This window comes from Hermetia illucens, chromosome 6 (assembly GCF_905115235.1).
Source record: "Hermetia illucens chromosome 6, iHerIll2.2.curated.20191125, whole genome shotgun sequence".
Taxonomy (NCBI): domain Eukaryota; kingdom Metazoa; phylum Arthropoda; class Insecta; order Diptera; family Stratiomyidae; genus Hermetia; species Hermetia illucens.
Genome location: NC_051854.1, coordinates 93,128,348 through 93,149,525, shown reverse-complemented (window position 1 = coordinate 93,149,525; position 21,178 = coordinate 93,128,348). Strand labels below are relative to the sequence as shown.

Sequence of the window (21,178 nt, the reverse complement as noted above, 5' to 3'; positions counted from 1 at the left end):
AGGCCCTTTTACCCTTGATAGATACAGATGACACCCTCTGAACAGTATTTGGGTATTCTGCTGTAGAATATGATTCTCCTTGGCTTACTGTCTGTCCGTCTGTCTGATGATGTGTTATTTAAATTTCTTATCCAAAATAAAGACTACTTTCAAGTGGCTCTTCTCAACAGGTTTCCCTTCATTGAATCTTGAGTGTGATCTGACATTTCGAAAACTGATATTACCCTATTTTGTTTTCCGATTCATCGGCGCGTTTGACTGGCCTGTAGTCTCTACGTCAAGAAAACCTACAGAATAACTATATTTAGGGATTAGAGCCATATTTATCTGGATTTCAGTCTCTTAATTTCTCACTATCTTTAATTCGATACGGTTTTAGATCCCGGAAAAGTTACTTCGTCAACCCTCAGAACAAAATACCTATCGCAGATGCTTAGCGCGGTTCTATAAATGCCTCGTTGGCTTTCTGGGGCAAAACAGGCTCTTTGGAAACAAATGAAAATGTATTCGTCCTCATATGCACATGTAAAAAAGGATATATTGAGGATTTATGGTTTGCCATAGGCGACTAAATAAAATTTATGATGTTTAGGTTTTTTCGCCACACAAGTGGAGCATAATTAGGGACTGGTCCGCCATGGAGCGTACGTTGGAGTATTACATGGTGAACGCTGAATTGAGCCAAGTGGAAGTGTCCGGGAAAGTCTACGAGAATTGAGTGGAAAAAAATATTTTTCCAGGAGTGAATAACCGTAGGTTTTTCTCTCGGGCGGTTGTTTATGGTGAATATTGCGATTTCGAGATTAATTACAGCCTACAGTTAGGACGCGACCGGGCCGTTGATAAAGCTGGGGGAGCTGTCGTTTCACGTCATAATTTCCATGTAATGAATCGTGAATTATTTAGGGATTTTTGAGGTTTTTCAGCGTAAAAGATTGAGCTGAACTCGACCATATTCTCGACGGCCACATGCCAGCATTGAAGTTTGGTGGAGTGGTAAGGATTTAATGGAAGTAAAACGTAATTGAATGCGCGAAAGTATTCAAAAATTCGCTCGTGGCAGCACACGCTAACGAGGGTTCGAATGAGTAAATATGAAATGTTTATTATTTTGGTTTTTAATAGCACATATAAAGCCACGCACCATGTCCTGAGTGAGCCTGAATAATTGGACTCTTTCTCGAATAGGAACCCAATTGAAAATCGATTCAACGGTCGTAACATGAAAATAATTCTTATTACTGGATCTATTCTGCATGGGATATCTAGGATCCGTACGCATATCGGTGTGAACCTCAAGCCGGAATCCTGCTATTTTTAGTTCAGGGATACCTTGAAGCGGTAGGACTGAAACTCCTTAACTACCAAAAACTAACCTCACTCAATTTTGTTATAAAATACGACAGAGTTCATGTCCTTACTATCAAACTCAAACTTCAACATAATTAACTTCGGACCTAAATATCGTAAATTTCATTGGGGCATTTCCCCTTCTTCTTGCAGGAAATGGACTTTGGGACGATAATGTGTTGGGCAGATAACGTCGTAGGACAGCAAAGTCATCCTTGTGTATTCCACCTAATCGCTGCAGGCAAACCAGACAGTCCTTACAATTGCAGTTTGGTTAACCAAACTTCGGAATCATTAGAGGTCGAATGCTCGGAAGGTAAGTAATCGAAGCATGCACTTTTTCCCACAGGAGTTGCCGGTGGAGTCAGTTGGCCACCATATTGTTTCCTTTCCTGTGCCTCACATACGACTTCCTGGGACTATGGAATATATGGAATTTAAAATTTGTGCTCCTGATTAATTAGCTCACATAATTACTATATTTCCAACTATTCATCCTAATGAAATTCACTTCTGAAAAGAGTCCCTCTCTGCTCTAACAAGGATATATGCAAACAGACAACACTATCATCAGCTGGCATTCCATTTCGTCTAATGGAATTGTTCGGCAGCTTCCAATAATGTTTCTCGGCTTCTGTACTTTGGAGCGCGAGGACTAATAATAATTATCCTCACAGAACTAATTACAACTGATATCATGCTCCCATGGTGATGATCGGAAGGATGGCAACGATGATAATAATGGAGCTGGTGGTAACGAGGATGATACGCTCCGTTAAATATCTTCAATGTACATATGTAGATTTGTGGGCACCGAAACGTTAATCAACTATTGATTTTCATTCAGGACAATTATGTATGTGTGATATAGTGAGCAATAATTCCAGGCATGTGATTGAATTGGAACAGAAACTCAATGCCAGTGGTGCTGCTTGTTCCACAGCGGTTGCGGTTTTCGACAAAAGTGAGGTTTGAGTGCGGAACACATATTATAATTACAAATGGTAACCTCGCAATTTATGTATCGTCGACTGAAAAAATATCGACTGATTATCCTGCGATTCTTATGAGTTAGCAAATTTTAGCCGACATTGAAAAATCATGAAAAAATAAAGGTTTCATACGGTAACAACCTCGTGGAACATCTGCCTCGCTAGTTCTCGCAAGTTCAATGCAGGCACTGTCCACTGCACAAAAACACAAACCCCAAACAACCCGTCCTTGAATATTGACGAATACTGCGCCGGAATTTAAAGCTTCGGCTTCATCCCAAAGGGACATTATAAGACCCGTAAGTTTCAGTAATCGCTCCGAGGGACCCCACACTCCTAAAACTGTGACTCCCCGGATACCGGAATGTAATACGAAGAGTCTAGTACCATGGTCTCCATCGCCTCGTGGTTCTCCTCCTGAAAAGTTGTCGAGTTACTCAGGCGGGTGTGTTCCGAGTTACTCAGTCGTGGTGAGCTACGGAGTTCGGGCGAATCTCCTCAAGTCACCCACTTAGTACAGCGCCTCTGCACTACCCCATCCCCAGCTGATACTGGGCTTCAGCGACAAAACCCAGCTCCTGGTCCGCCAGCTCTAAGGACGCAGATCAAATCTCACGCATCGTGCACCTCTCTCCCTCGTGACCTCAGGCGTTAACCTCGACACGGAGAAGTCCTACGGCCTGCCGTCCAGTCAAACCTAAAGAAAAGCTCCCCTCTATTTAACACTCCGCCTCTTTGGCTCATATCCTGGTTGCAGGGACTCCCGGAAAGCATCCGCGAGGAGCAAGACGTGTGTGCAGTGTCCAGGTCTTTGCAGGAATTAGCCTTCGTCGACGAATAAGGGGATGACGGGGGTGATCTTAGTTTAGCCATGCCATCTCGGAGCAAGCGCAAATGCCCAGTGGTGGAAAGCGCTGACCTAGTATCAAGCACAGGGTTGCTAGGGAGTCTCAAGTTCTCACAGTATACTACCTCCGTGAAGCTGGCGGCAAACTCTTTACGATGTGCTGTACGTAGACCAAGTAGAACGAATGTTAGGACTTGCGACCACGAAGAGTCATCATGTGTCATTTTAGCGGCCTTTAACGTCCTAAGCCAGCGTTCTAGCATCACAAAGGATTGCGGGTGGTACGCAATCATTTGATGGCGTTTGAAGCTCCGAAAACAGGGTAGACTCGGACTGCATTCCCCGGCCAGTAATGACCTCAGCTGGAACTCCAAAGGGTGGAACCCATTCCAAACAAAAGCTCTAGGCGCAAGATTGTGCGAAAATGTCGGTATTGCCTTAGGCCACCGAGTGACCCTATCGATGATTGTGAGGCAATACTTCAAGCCATGCGACGAGTGATGTTGATTTGGATCGTGTGAAAACGCTTGGTAGACCGAGAGAAGGAGAGAACGAGCCTACTTCTTTTTGTACATACTTGGTAACTGGCATGCGATGCACTATCTGGACCAGAAGTTAACATCGTTCTTCATTGAGGGCAAGAAATACCTGCTAGTGACCAGCCGATTCGTTGACCAAATGCCTGGGTGCACAATATTGTGTACTGCATTTAATATTTCCTATATGGCCTAGGTCGCCTCTCAGAGGTCTCGCAGAACATTTCAGAGGTTGAGTCGAGAAAAGGAAACTCTGTAAATTTATATCTGGAGTTGTTCCTCATGCTCTGAAGCACTGCGTCATCCTTCAGTGTCTCGGCGATTCCTGAAAAATCGAACATGGCATGGATTTTGACGCCTAAAACGCATGATAAAGCGTCTGCAACTACATTGTCCTTTACGGACACATACTGAATGTCCGAAATTGGCTTATGAAGTTCAGATGCGGAAGTTGGCGAGGGGGCGCCTTATGCTCTCTGCTTAAAGGCGAAAGTAAAAGGCTAATGATCCGTGAACACTATGAGCAGCCTGCCTTCTAGGGAATATGTGATTGCTATGAACGTGGCAAATAGTTTATGACCGTCGGCGTTGTAGTTCTGTTGAGCTATATTCTCTTGCTTGGAAAAGAATCTCAACAGCTGTCAGATTCCGTTCACCGTCTGGTAAACGGCAGCACCGACAGCGATGTCTAAGGCATAGACGAATACGGCTAGGGGTGCATCCGATTCTGGAAATGTCAAGAGTGTCCGTCAGGTTTCGTTTAGTTAGCTCAAATGCCTGGATGGCCTCTGCAGACCATCCAAGTCCTTCGACCCTGACAAGAACGCGTCTAGAATCGCTTGATGTTGTGTAGCTTTGGGCAAGAAACGGCGGTAGAAATTCAATATGACCGAAAACGCGTGGAATCCCTTAGGGGAAGTTCTGTGGCCTAAAACTTCACCTACTCTTGAAGGAATTCGCATTTTTCAATGCTAAGTAAGTATATTACAAAGCCACCCTCAGGGAGACGTTGGAGCCAGTAGTGCGGATATGGTGCTGTACATCATCGTTAGCTAGCTGCGAGACATCAGTTTCGGCAGTTACCTTCCTGTATTTTTCCAGGAGCGCGCGAATGAGAATGTTGGCTACTTCTTCAAAAACGATAGATAAACTGACAGTAGAGCAGGTGGCAAGTTTTCCTGAGGACCTAAACGAAGTTACGGGGTATATCAGAGATTTGTTCTGCAGATACACTAGCAGCCCATAGTTTCCTAGGAAGTTTGCGTCTAATATGGAACTGTTGATGGCCGCTATAATAAAACGCAATGAAAACGTCCCCAGACATACGTCCATTTGCCTGTAGCCGTGTATATGGTTGAGGAGTTTGATGCTGCTAGTTTATTGCGGGATCAGTTTTTGATTGCGAAAAGAATCCGGTGTAGATTTCATTTCCACTTCATCAAGATCTCTTGTTCCATTAGATGCAAGGTAGCCAACTTTCCCAATATTAAGGCACTACGGTCGCCTATCGGATATCGACGGCCGGGAGCCCGTTAGCCCATCGCCAAAAGCCACCGGTACTGGGTTTCCGAAGCTCTGCTCCGTAAATAAACTTTATTTCTCGTCCTCCATATTTGGATTGGTCCACGGGTGGGCATTCCCTCCCCACCTACTCGACCAGCGCATAGGCATTCCAATGCACGCACATTTCCTGATGTGTACATCCATAATGCATCCAACAAGCGTTCCCTTATCCATACGAAGGGATGCATCTGATGGGAGATTTGCAGCTTCACAAACGGAAGTGGATAGGTTACACTTTAGAAAAGGGTGATAATTCCACAGCTCACTATGCTATGTAGTGGAATCGACTATGCTAGAGTGGCTTGCAATTAAGTTACTTAAAAACACCATCCGCAGAACTGCCAATTAAATCAACGGCGCGTTGTGTATTTCGACACACCATTCCGAGATCTCGATCAAGACAAGGTCAACAACAAGGTCCTGGGAACAGAATTGTCTCAACATGGTTTCCTCTGGCTATTTTGACATCAGAACCCAGGCCCTCGGTCTCGAAGATTTTTTCGTCACAGAAGATCCTAGTCCCCTTGGCAGATCCAATACCACTGATTCTGTTAAAACGAACCAATTGAAATATATAAGGACAGTCCTGTAACTTTGCCAGCCTTGCTGCCAGTAGATAGGAAGAAGCTTTGGCATGCTGCAGGTTGATTTGGCTAACTCTTATGTTTGTAGCCACAATTGCAGTCTAATATGAAAACCGCCGCTAACTGAAAAGTCTGCTGCGTTCAGTGTGGATCTCACCGGGGTTGTTAGATTGTCCTTACCTTCCGCTGAAAGTTCCACTTTCATGCGTCCGATTTCTCTGGACATCGCCTCACTTGGTGGTGTAGCAACGTGCATGTTCTCATCCCCAAGAAACTTCGCCTTTTTTCGCAGGGCCTTCCGTTTTTGTCGGCTAGAAGCCCTCCTAGGTTCACGGTGTCCGGGCTGCATGGATCTGTTTTCAAATACTGCCGCTGTTGTGTCCACATTACTAGCTTCCATTTCTTCCGTTTTTCCGGGTACAGGCAGAGGAGAATGTTCTGAGAGGCAAGCCTGTAATTGCCTCTTCTTTGCGGCTAAAATTTTCTTCTGCCGAGCCTTCCTCTCCCTTATTTTATAAGAGTTAGGCAACAGTGTCACCGACAGGCCAGCCATAGTCCGATTTTCAGTTCCTCTCATTAAGGGAGTTGCTGTACTACCTTTTTTGGCTGACCACGCCGTAGGCACCGGGTGTAGGTTTTCCAGTGAAGCGGAAAGCCTGTCTTTAAAAGGTTGCTCCATGGGGGGGTAACATGAATTAGGTGAGGCGCCAAAATCCGACCTGATTTCTTAAAACCGCGAGTGGATTCGAAGTCTGTGACTTCTTACCATTTGTAGAGTTACAATCCTTTGTTTTCATCTTCTGCGTTTTTGGACACCGTTAGTGTAGTGGATACCTACCACAGGCTCCCCTACTACGGCAAGGTGGTACCCGAGGGGGGGGGGGTTATTTGTGATGTTAGGTGGTTTAGCAAAGCCGGGTTCCTTACCATTGTCCTCTCAAGGGCACCAAAACGATGCAGTGCAGATGAGTATGCTTATTCCCAACAAGAATTCAAACCTGGAGCACAAGAGTCGAGAGTTGACCCGTTGGTATTGCAGCTCCGAACCGGTAATGGAAACATAGTACACGGTGACAGAAAACATTCACTAGATAGAAAAATGTTCCTTCGAAAATCTAGGATTGACTGTACCAGACTACGATAACCTTTCACGGAGCAGACTCTAAAATGGTGAAAGGTGGCCTCTGTTGGGGTAGTTGTTCAAGCCATTCATAGAATATAGCCCAGCTGCTATCTACGTTTAAAAAAAGAACCTCTAACCGAACGTTGCAATGTAAAAATAGCAAAGGATATTTTTGGCATAGTCTCATATTAATATTGGCAAAGAACGAACAGAATATTATTGAAACGTAATTTGTAGTTTTACTTAAACCAAAATAGGCCTTTATTCAGTTCAGAAATATATTCCTCTTGGTTGGATATTTTGATAAAATCGAAGAGGGCAATCATAAGTAGCCTGAAAGCATGTAAGGTAATCCTCTTTAAGGAACCATTTCAAGGTTGTACCATTTCATTTTCCATATTACATAAGATTCACCCCCAGGAAAGGAGCAAATCTTCCTATTTCCTTGGATGAACCCTTGTTCAGAAAAAAGTCCCTGGAAGTTGTTATTCTGTTTTGGATAGCAAGCACTGGAAGAGGTTACTTCGATTTATTTATTTTTGGCGTTGAAATGAATGGTGTTTCTATGAGAACCTGGACTTATTCTCGAAGAGAATCAACAACTCCTATATCCGACAAAATAAAACCAGGACTATTCTGACATTTAGGTACCTTCAACTAAATTGGCTATGGCCATGAACTTGAAGTACTTTTGGAACAAGCAGATTCCGATAATAGTATATTATTCATGGATTGGCCTGACTACCTGAATCGCATCGAATTACGATAATAGATTCAATTTTCTTGGTTCTGGGAACTAAGTTCCATTTTCCTTGCTTCCACTCTATTGCATTCAACAGAATCATTACCTGAAATTGATTACTAAATTCTCGAAAACGTAGTCAGAGGTAGAGCGATTTATTGTTCGTTTCCGTACAATTCAAGCCGGAATTCTAAGGAACAGTAAAGCCAATAGTTCGGTTATGTATATTCCATAACAAATAAAAAAGTCCTTTCACCATTTCCTTCCATTCCGTAATAAAAGGGCTCGAAATATAATTCATATTATAATTGCCGGAAAATTCGTGACATTATCGCTTCAATCACGATATTGAAATAATTATTTCTGTAATCAATGTTACACGTGGTCTTGTATTTTTTCACTCAATGTTGGGGTGTCTGTTTTTGGGAGGGGTTGAATCATATGACGAAGATATTAGGGTGGTTCAGAAAGGTTTGATTTGAATAATTCAGGCTCATATTCAGAATATATGTATGCCTTTGAGTATTATCGGAATCTATCTACTTATTGGCTTTCCATCATCATAATCAACGGCGCAACAACCGGTATCCGGTCTAGACCTGCCTAAATAATGAACTCCAGACATCCTGGTTTTGTGCTGGAAAGCTGTCTGACATCCTGGGCTACACCTTATATGAGCATGGTCTGCCATGTCTTCTTTTTGTACCATGGGTTGACCTTGGAGCCCTTTGGAGGCTAGATAATCTTCCCCCATACAAAATAGGTGACTCGCCCATCAATTTTATCCTCAACCGCACGGCCGATACCACCATCACATGTAAATTATATAGGCTAAATCATTTGGCTATCGAAAACGGACTATGATTGATTTCTGGAATTCTAGCGGTATAAACTGGACATTCTGGGATTTAGCGAAGTAATATGGTGGGACTCTGAGCAGTATTCTTTTCCCTCTTGCCACACTTCTGAAAATGTGCTTACGTTCCTTAGAAGTGGTAGCAAACGCCAATCTGACTTTTGACGGTCACCGCAAATCGCGCTATCTGGATCTGGAAGACAGTTTTTTGGCAGACTTCTAATAGGAAGATTCCGGTTCAGGTTAAGGAGCATCACAATTGCACAATGCTATGCACCAACGGAGAATTCCGATATAGTGGGGAAGGATGCTTTCTACGAGCAATTAAACGAAGTTCAGGGGAGGCTTCCTAAAGGTGAAATTGTGATCGTGATGGGTGATCTGAATGTCAAGGTGGGATCTGACCACACCTTAATCGGACATAATGCATCGTCGATTTCTGCAACTTTCACCGCCTCGTCATTGATGGTACATTGTTCGAGCATAAAGCCTGTCACAAGGTCAGCTGGATTTCAACTCGTCGCCACCGTATAGTAGATCTAGAAGTTTTCTGCTACATGCACGTAACAAACGAGGCACTGACTGGAAAACGATCGCCACATGTTTGTCGTTTACTTTCGTTTGTGTGAGCTAAGTTCAACATCAACGTATATGATCCAGCTGAGAGTGTGAGAACTATCTTAATAATCGGACGGCAAATAGATGGAGTAACCAACCTGAGAATCACCATCAATAGCGCAACAACCGGTATCCAATCTAGGCCTGCCTTAGTAAGGAACTTCAGACATCACAGTTTTGGCCAAGTTCCACCAATTCAATTCAATTCCCTGCTGTCTGACGTCCTGGCCTTCGCCATCGCTCCATCTCAGGCAGGGTTTGCCTCGCCTTCTTTTTCTACCATAGATATTACCCTTATAGACTTCCCGAGCTAGATCATCCTGATCAATACGGGTTAAGGGACCCGCTCACCGCAACCTGTTGAGCCAGATTTTGTGCACAACCACACGGTCGTGGTATCGCTCATAGATTTCGTCGTTATGTAGGCTACGAAAATAAAAAGAATCTGCATTTTAGGTGACTTTGAGGGCATACAGTACCCATTTAAAAATCGCGGAAGAGATCGAGGGAAGAAGATGGATAATATAGGATAGCGCAAAGACAAGAAAAGTCCTGAAGGAACTAAGAGAGAAACTGTCACATAGGAAATGCAGTCGTTACAGTAGAGAAGACGAACTACAACGTGGCTATCTTTGAAAAACTCCGGACGGGAGGATACTTTCAACTAAGGAAAAATCCTTTGCCGGATTCTGTTAGCCGGATGGAAAAAGTATTAAAGGAATGTCGCCACATTATTGAGAATCCAGCCAAACTTTGGATGCCCAACCCCGTACTGTCAAGGATAAAGGGTCTACCAAAGATCAACAAACCCGGCAACGAATTCCGGGAATTATAACAAACTCGTCCACACAAAATATTGCCATGTGGCTTTTAAGTAGGTAGGAGCTAGGGAGACTACCCGCTGAAAAGCCATCAGAAATAAAGAGGACCTCATCAATAAACTAAAAGAGGTGGAATTTACGACACCGGATGTACGACTAGTGTCATTCGGCGTGGAGGCCTTGTTTTCAAGTATCCCAATGGAAGAGGCGCTTTCGTATCTAGAGAAGTGGCTACTGAGTAAAAATCCTATATTCTTGGGGTAAAAAAGAGGAACTGGAATGCTCATAAAACTTGTGGCGCTATAGATATCGGAGAGCTACCTAACGTTCAGAGGGAAGTTCTACATAGGAAACAGAGGGGTGGTAATGGGGAATCGTTTTTCACCCTTTTTGAGTGACGTATTCAGGGAAAAGATTGAGAATAATCTATTCTGCAAAGATCTAGTTTAGGTATGTAGATGACATTTTCACCATTCTCGATGAAGACAGAGTAAAAGAGATGCTGGAGGTCCTGAATAAGATATATCGGAACCTTAGATTTATAATCAAGGTAGAGGTCAATGGAGAGCCTAGGGCAAACTAAAATGCTGGTTTCGGTAAGCTGGGGAGACCACGAGAGAGAAGCAAAAACAGCCTGAAGAAAGAGCTGGGCGTGAAGAGAGACATAACATCACATGGGGCAAACTAGAAGTCATCAAGGAATGTGGGAACAGGAGGAAGTTGGACCCATAAGAGAGCTTGACAATCCTATGAGTTGATCAGGTACTAATGAAGGGAACAACTTGTGCTCGAAATACATATATACTAATAAATAATACATAATGTTTCAGAAAAAATCAATTATATTTTATTTTATTTAGATTCTTTTAGAAAGCGTAAATAGAAGCGACAAAATTAAAATTGACTCTCTTTTGATTCGAACAAGCAAAATTTGACAGGAGCTTTTCCGTCTCCCAATTTCTCTATTGTTCAAATCATCTAATACGCATTTGACATCTTCTGAATCAACTTTATCTATCCTAAACGCCTGGAAAAATATTGTTGACTTATGCTCGATTATTCTTCGAGTTATTCCGGTGTTTGCCAATCACCTGTGTTCATAAATGCCTAGAATTTCACATCTTCGCACTTTTTCAATTTTCCTCGGTTCTTGTTCAAATCACAACTTTTTATAGTTGTCTACCTGTATCGGTTGAAGTATTCACTTTAAGAAGATACTCCGTTCTAGATATCTCTTATAGGGCAGTAAATAACCTCTGTTGAAAATAGTAGGATTTCTTCCAAACTTTACAATATCGTGCCTTATATCGCGATTTACGCTTTTTTAAAATGTTGTATTTCTAGGCTAGTAGTTTACCGAGTAACAATCTTAGCAAATACCATATTTCACTAAATACTAGCACTAACTGCCAAACTTTTAGGCTCTGACGATCCTATCTACTTAGATTATAAAGGGTCATTGGTGGTGGTGGCCGGTGGTAGGTCAATGGGAGAATCCTTCGAGTACTTTCCGCAATATCGAGCACGTATGCAGAATGGTATACTTTTTCATGGAGATGGTCCAACATCTCTACCATCAAATTAGACATTCTGCACTGGCCGTTCTCCACCTACTCTTTCATGATGAGTTTTTTTATAAGCTCAGGTGGCATGCCGTCCTGACTGGCACAAATGAATCCTTCTGTCTCAGCAAAGAGCTCCCCAGGACATAGCCATCTGCTCCATAAATGCAAATCGACAAATAGCCTCCAAAGACAATTCACGCATTTGCTTTGATTGTTTGCTTTCGAATTCCTTTCATCGATCCGCTCTTGGTCCGACTTCACCCCACTCAGAGGATTGAAAGATCGATCCTTCAAGTGGAGTTAGTCCACAGTCTGCCTTATAAGCAGCGGCATGCAAGGGACCCGTCTGTTCTTTGCTGTAAAAATAAGCACGCAACGAGTCGGCTGGCAATGATCAACCACGCCTCTACCTCCGCTGTCACGAGGTGAGTTAATCCGTTCCACGGCAGAGCTTGGATGATGCATTCGGAATTTGGACATAGTAGTCCGAATCCGCCCCTGGATGTTTTTTAGATCGGTTTTTGTCCACGGCAATATTCCAAATTCATAAACCGGTGAAGGGATAGCAAGTACATTCAATGCGCTTATTTTATTCTTTTCCGAGGAATGCGATTTCAGCATCAGCTTTACACGTCGCAGGAATTTGGACGGTATCAAATCACCAACTCGAGCATGGTTTCCTTGCAGAATTCCTAGGTGCTTGTAGACGTCTGTCTCGGTCATAGTTTCGATGTGGAGGTCACCAATGTGCGGCTTGTGGCTCGTGATGACCTTTGCAGATGGCTTGGATTCGACACTTGTCTAATCCAAACTCCATCCGAATATCACGGTTGAACATTTCTACTATTCGAAACAGCCTTCTAGTCGTCGTCCGCATTCAGCTTGATGTCATCTAAGTCCATCAAGCATATCAGTTTGCACTTAGCACGTAGGCCATACTTTATTGCAAAACCATGCCCTCTAGCTTCATTCAGTAGCCATAAAAGGGCCATACAAAACCAAAGGTGACTCAACGAATCCCCCTGGAAAATACCCCTCCGTATACGGATGGGCTCTGAGGTATTAGCACCCTCAGATGAGCGCACTGGTAAGGTGGTGTGCCACTCTCCCATGGCTGTCGTCAAAAACTTTCAATGCGATGCAGATATAGGACATCGATTAGCCACGTATGCGAAACGCTATCGAAAGCCTTGTCATAATCAATATTGCAACTAAAGAGGTTTCTTTGGCCTTTAGTTGCTTGCCCTACAACTACCGAGTCGATAATGAGTTACTCTTTGCAACCCCTTGATCCAACTCGACCGCCCTTCTGCTCCTCGGACAGAATGTTGATGCCCTCGTAGTGCGCATTGAGGGAGGTTAATCCCTGCAGTGAGGAAGGGTGGAAATTCCTCCGGCCGACTCATGAGCTGATTTATGCTGTGTGCCAATCGACCATGTATACCCGTCAACTTTTTGCATCCGATCCAAACCTGGGCCTCTCCAGTTCTTCGAGCTGTTCGAGCTGGCTCGTCAAACTTGCTCTCCGGTAATATGCGCAAAATTCATGCCAGGTGTAGTGGCATGGCGGGTGCCTTCGGCGGTGATCCACTCAGCATGCTGGGCGGGTAGCCCCAAAAGCCCACTCCAATACTCTTTCGCTTATGCCACCGAAAGCTGCGCTGTCTGGACGCTCTGTTAGGATTCGTTAAGTGATCTGCAAAACCTCCGCTGGTTCCTCGCGTACATTGCATTCTAGACAGATCTCGAGTGACTTCCGCCATACCGTCGTAAGCGAATGTTTAGAATGTGTCTGAAATTTCAACCAAGGGTGTTTCACTGGGGATTGCAGAGTTCTGGTAAACTCTCTGCATTTTGTTCCCCACTCGTCTGCTGGCATTGCCAAAACTGTTTTGAATCAGCCCAGCAATGTCCTTAGTGAGTCCCGTCGATGTTCTAGACGAATTTTCTATGGTGGATCTTTTCGGTCACTTAAACCAATAACGCAAAAATGAATCTTCTGACCGTGCAATCTGACAGCCGCAACTGCACCACAATACATTAGTTATTATAGTTGCAGCATCGACATATCAGCACACAGCTGAGATACAATCTCATCATTGATTTGAGATACAATTCTCGGAGTTACTGGAGACGCATAGAGCCTGAGTATATCTGACCTATGCATCCATCTATTGGAATTTGTCCCGAACCTCAGCGGAAACCTCAGCTGGTCAGTGGAGAAGTGTACTTCGGCGAGTACTGCAAGTGTTGCCGTGCAGTGTAGTGCTCCCATCGACTCTCGGTTACCAGTTTCCGCGATGGAGTCAAGTCCAACACGCTCCTTGATTAGGGCTTGGATTGTGTCGCTCCGAGTTATAAAGCGGTATTGGTCTGTAACTCGCTGCACAGTCACGTGCACGAATCGCGGGAAACGTTCGACGAATCTCTGTTGCAACAAAGTGCAGTAAGATGTTGTACCCGCCCCGCCATTATTTCATAGTAGGAGCGGATGATGAAGAGATTCATTTCCTCAGTCCACTTGATCCGCAGCCTACGTAAACCTGCTGAAGTGATCGCCACATATTGTGGCGAAACAGCTGCAGCAGCCGCAACAACACTCCTGGCCGTCGCGTCGTGGCGCCTAGATGTCGAACCGCCCCACAATTGGCGGTTTCGACGCCATGCTATCCATTACGGGAGCCCAACCCAGTCACCAATTCAGACGACTCTGGCCTGTTATCCGTACCGGACCTTAAATTTCTCCTTCTTCTCATAGATGGATTTGCATTTTATACCTAACTTCCAGGTGTGGTGATTTTTTGTTAAGTAAACTGCAGGACTGCAAAGTTCCTGCACTTTCTTCACCTACCCGCTGAGACGCTATGGTGGCGAACAGCCATTCAGACTGGAGCTATCCATCCCTCCTCCTTTCACCACCGGCCTTGATACCGGCTACGAGGTAGCTGTTAGTAAGTTACTATTATTAACTTTATACAGGGTGTGGCAGCATAACTTCCTTTTTTCAAAACTCAATAAAAATTATTGTATGCATCGGAAAATATTTATTTATTTTTTATAATGTAGGTACATGTCTAAAGTGTTTATTTACATTGTTTTGAAGATCAAATCTGTTAGGTGACGTCCCCCATTCTCCATACATTGCGTAAACCGATTTTTGGCGTTTGTCATGACTCTTGTTAGCATAGCAGGTGTCATGTTGGCAATTTCTTCTTGGATGTTGGTCTTCCTTGTTTGTTAACCGACCCACACAAATGAAAATGGGCTTCATCGCTAAAAAAACAATAGCACCCTCGGGAACGACATCAAGAAAAAGCTCACACGCGTTCATCCGAGAATTGAAATCACGTTCTGAAAGTTCCTACACTATCGCCATCTTATAGGGATGAAAATGAAGATCATCACGAAGAATTCTTCTCACAGAACGATCGGATAGTCCAAGGGCAGATGCGTGTTTGTGCGCAGAACGCCGTGGCGATCGTAACATTGACGCTGTACTGCTTCAATGCTCTCAGGTGATCTAACGGGCCGAGGGACTCCAGTTCTTCCTTTTGTCGCACTTGCAGTTTGTCTGAATGTAGTGACCCATGTAACAATTGATTTGCGGTCTGGGACGGGAGCCGACGGGGCTAAATTAAAGCGACTCCGAAATGCGCGCTTTGTTGCAATAACGGAACCGAACGCTTGAAAAGTAAACCTCAACGGCAAAGGCACGCTCCTCACTATTCCACCGCATGATGGCGACTGAACCATGTCGGGGCAAAACTTTACAGTATCCCCTCTTGAACGAGACCACTAGCGCTCCGCTATGACATCAACTAACTGGGTGGCGCGCATTTTAAAAAAGGAAGTTATGCTGCCGCACCCTGTAGAAAAAGATATCGTAATGAAGGATATTTGGTACTTGGATGTCAGAATTTTTCGCTATCATATTTGACAATCAATGCCAAATCTAAGCCAAAATTTGTAAAGTGCTAATCATGACATTTCATTTGATACCCGGCGTGACTCTGTTAGGGTAAAAAAATGTCATATCTCCCCTTCGCTTGCCTCGTATGAGCCCCCCTCAAACGTCCTATAAAATTATGCCATTCTTTGTATGCCAAATTTAATCTAAACAGGTGGAGCTAATTCCTATAAAAGTGGAGGTGCCACACAGGCAGAAAAACAGGAGTTTTGTTTTACGGGTAACCTTAAAGATCCTTTCCACAAAACCTTAAAAATATAGCTTATCTGTTTTCAAGAGTCCCGGGAAAAGTTCTGTGTATACTAATTAGAATGTAGAGTGCAGATTTCACCCTGAATTTTAAAAAAATAATTTCTTCATGAGGAGTTTATTAAAACCTGGAAAATTGCAATTAACTACCATCCTTCCAGAATTAGGTGTGTCTGTATAAAACGTTACATCTCACCTTTCATAATTAAAAGCAATCCCCATGATAAGAAACGTTAATTAGTGAATATAAAAACGATTAAAGATTTTCGCTTACTAACGCAGAAAAAAAATCTTTTTCTCTCTCCTCTATCATGACCTCACTAAAACAACAATAACGGCTACCGGTTCAGGATTTGATGGCGGTCTGCGACAGTGGTTCATTATGGAAATTTTCGAGGAGGACACCGGTATCCTGCAAGCCAATGTGTCGTCCCGGTCTGCAAATTTGTCGGCAAACGATTTGGATGCTGGAAAATTGCTGAAAATTTTCATTTATGCTGCCAACGTGAAGGGACGCAGTGAAGCGGTAACCTTGGAGGGTTTCACGTTAAAACCTGCCGAAAAACAAACAGGTAGGAGATCTTATGAATATTTTATGGTGATGAATTTTTAAAAAAAAATTCCGTCCATCCTCCATTCCTTATTCCGGGTAGTTTTTCCCCATTTTTTTCCTCTTTTGTATGTTTTCCGCGCTTAGATGAAGGTTGAAATTTCCACGTAGTTTTGATGTGGACAGGGACGTTTGAAGTGAAGCTCAAAATAATTTGAATTGGAGGAATTTTCTAGGGTCAGAGAATTATCAAGATAAACGTGGTGTGGATGAAATGAATTGTCAGATAAAATCGTGAAGGATGACAGGCTTTCAATATATTTTCGCGGGGATGGGGTTGATCTTGACATTTCCATTTATTTCATTAATTTCATCTAATAAAAATCTGGAATGTATCTATTGAAGTGTCATGCCTTTAAAAGTTTATCTTTTTATGAGTAAGCGCTCTTTGAGGAGGCGACTATCTCTGACTCAATGTGAATATCTTTAGCACAATAAAAAGCTCTTGTCCTTCTTCTTATTTTCTAATTTACTTTACATTCATACAAGTATCTTTTCCATCAATTTCCGGGAACTTTGTAAAAACTAATATGTATTTTAGTTCCTCTAACTTCTTTCAAAGGATCACTCAACAACAGCTTCGAACTCACCCCCATCCTGTCAATTGGAATATTTATCGGCATCATAACTGCGCTGTTGTGTATCGCATTAGCAACAGTTGCGGCACTGAAATTCCGGTCAAGTAAGCAACAACAAAAATACCAACAGCAAAAAGGAAAGGCGATGACATTCTCACGACCAGGAAATCTGCCCATTAAGGATAAAATTTCGCTACCGCTTAGTCATTCAGAGGAAATGTACGACGAGAAGAACCCCGATGTAGTGCCATATAACGGAGGTGAGCATGATTTAATAAAATGTACATACATATATAATGGATATATAGACGTAGGTGTAGTGGATCGTTATGTAACCTGTAGGGAGTAAGTAGGGACAAGTTTTACCACATCCTAGTCGTATATGATGAACCACTTCACTTTTATGCTATGAGTGCAGTGCGGTCGCCATTACGCTCTGGATACCTTGACTGTATGCTGATTCACCCTTGGAATTCTGCAACCACTCACAGGACTACCAACTTGAATCCTATTCAGACCGTGAACTTTTGTGCTGAATGCAAGTCCTGTTGCTACTTTGGCATCCACCTCAAGTAATACGGAATCATTTTATATTAATAGAAATTTTCTCAAATAGAATTATTGATGGATGTCCAGATGTTTGTGTCCTTCATGCGGAATATATACTGAGGAGCCCCAGACTCAATTCAGTAGGGATAACAAATTAACAATTACGGAGAATCTAACTTTAAACGTTAAGGATGAGCACTGAGCATACAAATTGAGAAAGCAGAACTTTACTACGATCTGAACATTCATATTAGATTCAATGAACTACCAATAGACGCAGTCAAAGTAGGATAGTAACTCAACGAATTCCACTAGAGATGTCCACTCCTCTTAGAACGCTATAGACTAGTGTTTTTTTTTTTTTTGTACGTACACGGAGGTGGAAAATCTTAGAAAGACACGTCCGCCACAGCTCCGCGGCCCGAACGGCGGAACAACAGCGGGCGCGTGTGGGATTCACACCCACTAAAAACCACCCCCGGTCTCTCCAGCCCCAGCCCCGCGGGACCACTATTGAGGTATTACTTCGCGGGGTAAGTTTGCTCTTAGGCACTCATCCTTCTCCTATTTGCAGCTTTCCTCCTTCTTTGTTCCTTCAGCAACTCCTCCTGCATTTAGATGATTGCGGAGCCAACCGCAAGCCACTTCTCCTCGGACTCCAGCATCTCAGTAACCAAGCTCTCCGGGGTCCCGCTCCTGCCCAGCGCCTGGTTTAAGCTCCTTCTCTCTATCGCAAATCGTGGGCAGTGAAACATCACATGCTCTGGATCGTCCGGTATGCCATCGCATCTGGGACAGTTCGGAAAATCATCCAATCCAAAGCGGTGCAGATACTGCCTGTAGCAACCACCGTGCCCCGTGAGGAACTGGGTAATGTGGTAGTTGGTCTCCCCGCTGTTTTCGCTCAAGCCACACCCTAATGTTGGGAATGAGCCTGTGCACCGACCTTTCGTTCACTCGTCCCATCTGCGTTGCCAGAGATCAAGCGACTCTGACCTTGCCGCATTTCTAAGCTGTGCATGCCCCTCCATATGTCTTGAATTGTGCAGGACATTTCTTTGGCCAGAATGTCAACCGGGATCATGCCTGCCACCACCAATACTGCCTCATCTGATGTGGTTCTAAAATCACTGCAAACCCTCAAAGCCATCCGCCGGTAAACCGAGTTCACCCGCTTCCGTCTCTGAGAGTTTGCAAGTGCCTCTGCCCACACAGGCGACGAGTAGAGCAGGATGGAGCGCACCACTCCGGCTAGCACCAACCTCCGGCAATGTTTCGGTCCACCAATATTTGGCAACATTTTTGCAAGTGCCGTGGTGGCACTGGCTGCCTTTTGGCATGTATACTCTAGGTGCTCCCTAAAACTCAACTTGGTGTCAATTATTACCCCCAGGTATTTGATAGCCGGCTTTGATACGACCGTATGTCCACCGACCTCCACTTTTATAATGTTATTTATCCTGCGTTTCGTTATCAAGACCGCTTCCGATTTCGCGTCCGCCAAGGTCAGCCCGGCCTTTTCTAGCCTGGACTTTACCGCTCTCACTGTTTCCGTTGGGTAAACCTCCACATCTTCTGCGTGTTTTGCTGGAACAACCACAGCTAGGTAATCAGCAAAGCCGACAATCGTAGTCCCCTCTGGGACGGAAAGAGCAAGCACCCCATTATACATGATATTCCACAACAGGGGACCAAGTACCGATCCCTGTGGTACCCCGGTTGTGACAATGTACTCTTTGGGGCCCTCATCCGTCCCGTACCAGAGAGTCCTCTCTGAGAGGTAGTTTTCCACCAAATTCGCTAAGTATCCGGGGACACCTATGTCAGCCAACGCCCGTTTAATTCTATTCCAGTTGGCCGAGTTGAATGCGTTTTTGACATCCAACGCCACCACGGCACAGCAGCCGCCAGAAATCAGTGCACCTTTTGCCAGGTTTACCACCATGCCAATTGCGTCCACCGTAGAGTGGGCGCGTCGGAAACCAAACTGGCGTTCCGACAAACCATTGCTGGCTTCGACAATGGGCAGGAGTCTGTTGTAGATGACCCTCTCCATCATCTTCCCCATTGTATCCAACAGGCAGATAGGACGATACGACGCTGGGTTTCCAGGTGGCTTGCCAGGCTTCGGAAGCAACACCAACTTTTGCTTTTTCCACTGGGCAGGGAATATTCCTTCTTTTAGGCACGCCTCGGAGGTGTTGGCGAAAAGGTCGGGCCTAGTCTTCACTGCCAGTTTCAAAGCTCGGTTGGGGATGCCATCCAAACCTGGGGCCTTGTTGTCACCGAACCTACCACATATTTCCCGCAGCTCCTCCACAATTACAGGCGGTATTATGCCGTCATTTAGCTGGACAAAAATTTGCCTTCCCCTAATTTCGTGGTGAAGGAACAGAGTGGTAACAGTCTGTTTCAGGAGGTGAGGACAGGTCACCTGGGGTGATTTCCGCAGCCTTTTTATCACCACTCAACCACCCCAAGGGTTTATGTCGGCATGGTGGCACAGCTGTTTGAAGCAGTTCTTTTTGCTCCTTCGAATGGCTTCCTTTAGGCGGCCACGCAATTGCTTGTGTGCCTCCTCTCGACCGTCGCCACCGGGTTTTCCCCTGGGCCTCTGGCAAAGCCTCCTTGCCCGAAAACATGCGGCTGGCAAACTTGCGATTTCGTTGTTCCACCAGTAGTTGGGTTGCCTACTGGGGAGCAATCGCCTTCTGGGCATAGTAGCATCGCATGCTTCCGTCACCCATCGAGTGATCTGGATGGCTTTCTCTCCAGCCGTACCATTCAGAGATATGTCGGATTTGAGCACCGCGGAAAACGTGTCTCCCTCGAACGCTTTCACTGTCCAGCCAAGCCTACTACCCGGCATTTTGCGAAACCTCTTTTTCGAGCTCGATCCGCCCTTGATCTCTATGCAGATTGCCTGGTGGTCGCTGTGAGTATATTCCTGGCTAAAGTGGCACTCACGTATGTCAGGTCCACTATAGACCCCAGGCCCCTTCCCCGGAAAGTGTACGAAGACCCAACATTCGCCAGTACCACGTCCAGCTCCGCGAATGCTTCGAGGAGAACACGTCCCCTGACATTAGTTATCCGGCTGCCCGATTCAAGAGCACACGCATTGAAATCGCCTCCTATTATGATCGGCCAACGTCCTCTTGAATCTAAAACAGGAGCAGCAAGCATCCGCTCATACTCGACGAGTGTAGCGCTGGGTGGAGCATAGCAGCTGTAGATGTGGATGCCCTTCACCTTCGCTCTGATGAAGCCCTCCTCCGGGTGCTCCATTATTTCCTGGAAGGCTTGTTCTCCACAAGTCCACAGCGCTGTTTGGCCCGTTTGGTCTTTGACCCAAACGCTACCACAGCGGTTTCGGTATGGTTCACTTAGTATGGCCACATCGATGTTTTTCTCGCGGATGGTTTGCGCGAGTAGATCCTGCGCCGCCTCGCAGTGGTTGAGGTTGATTTGTATCAACCTCATCTGCGATTTGTGCTAAGCGCTTTCCTGTATTCCGGGCACCTGCTGCTACCCGCAATGTGCCGATGGTCCACACCCTCCTTTCCTTTGCACAGTAGACAATTTGGGTCAACTCCGCAGTCCTTGCTGATGTGGCCTTCCACTCCGG

The 21,178-nt window shown here is 44.7% G+C and overlaps 1 protein-coding gene across 2 annotated transcripts in view; it reads left to right on the top strand.

Annotated features, from left to right (window-relative positions):
• The window catches only part of LOC119660359 (synaptogenesis protein syg-2), a 354,674-nt gene that overhangs the window by 318,852 nt on the left and 14,644 nt on the right, over positions 1-21,178 (top strand). The window contains exons 13-15 of one of the 2 annotated variants that reach the window (XM_038068867.1): positions 1,504-1,666; positions 16,164-16,385; positions 16,986-17,261. In XM_038068867.1, the coding sequence (XP_037924795.1) occupies positions 1,504-1,666; positions 16,164-16,385; positions 16,986-17,261 (661 nt within the window). Of the gene's footprint in view, positions 1-1,503; positions 1,667-16,163; positions 16,386-16,964; positions 17,262-21,178 lie in introns of both variants that reach the window. The other variant, XM_038068866.1, reaches the window with a different exon arrangement.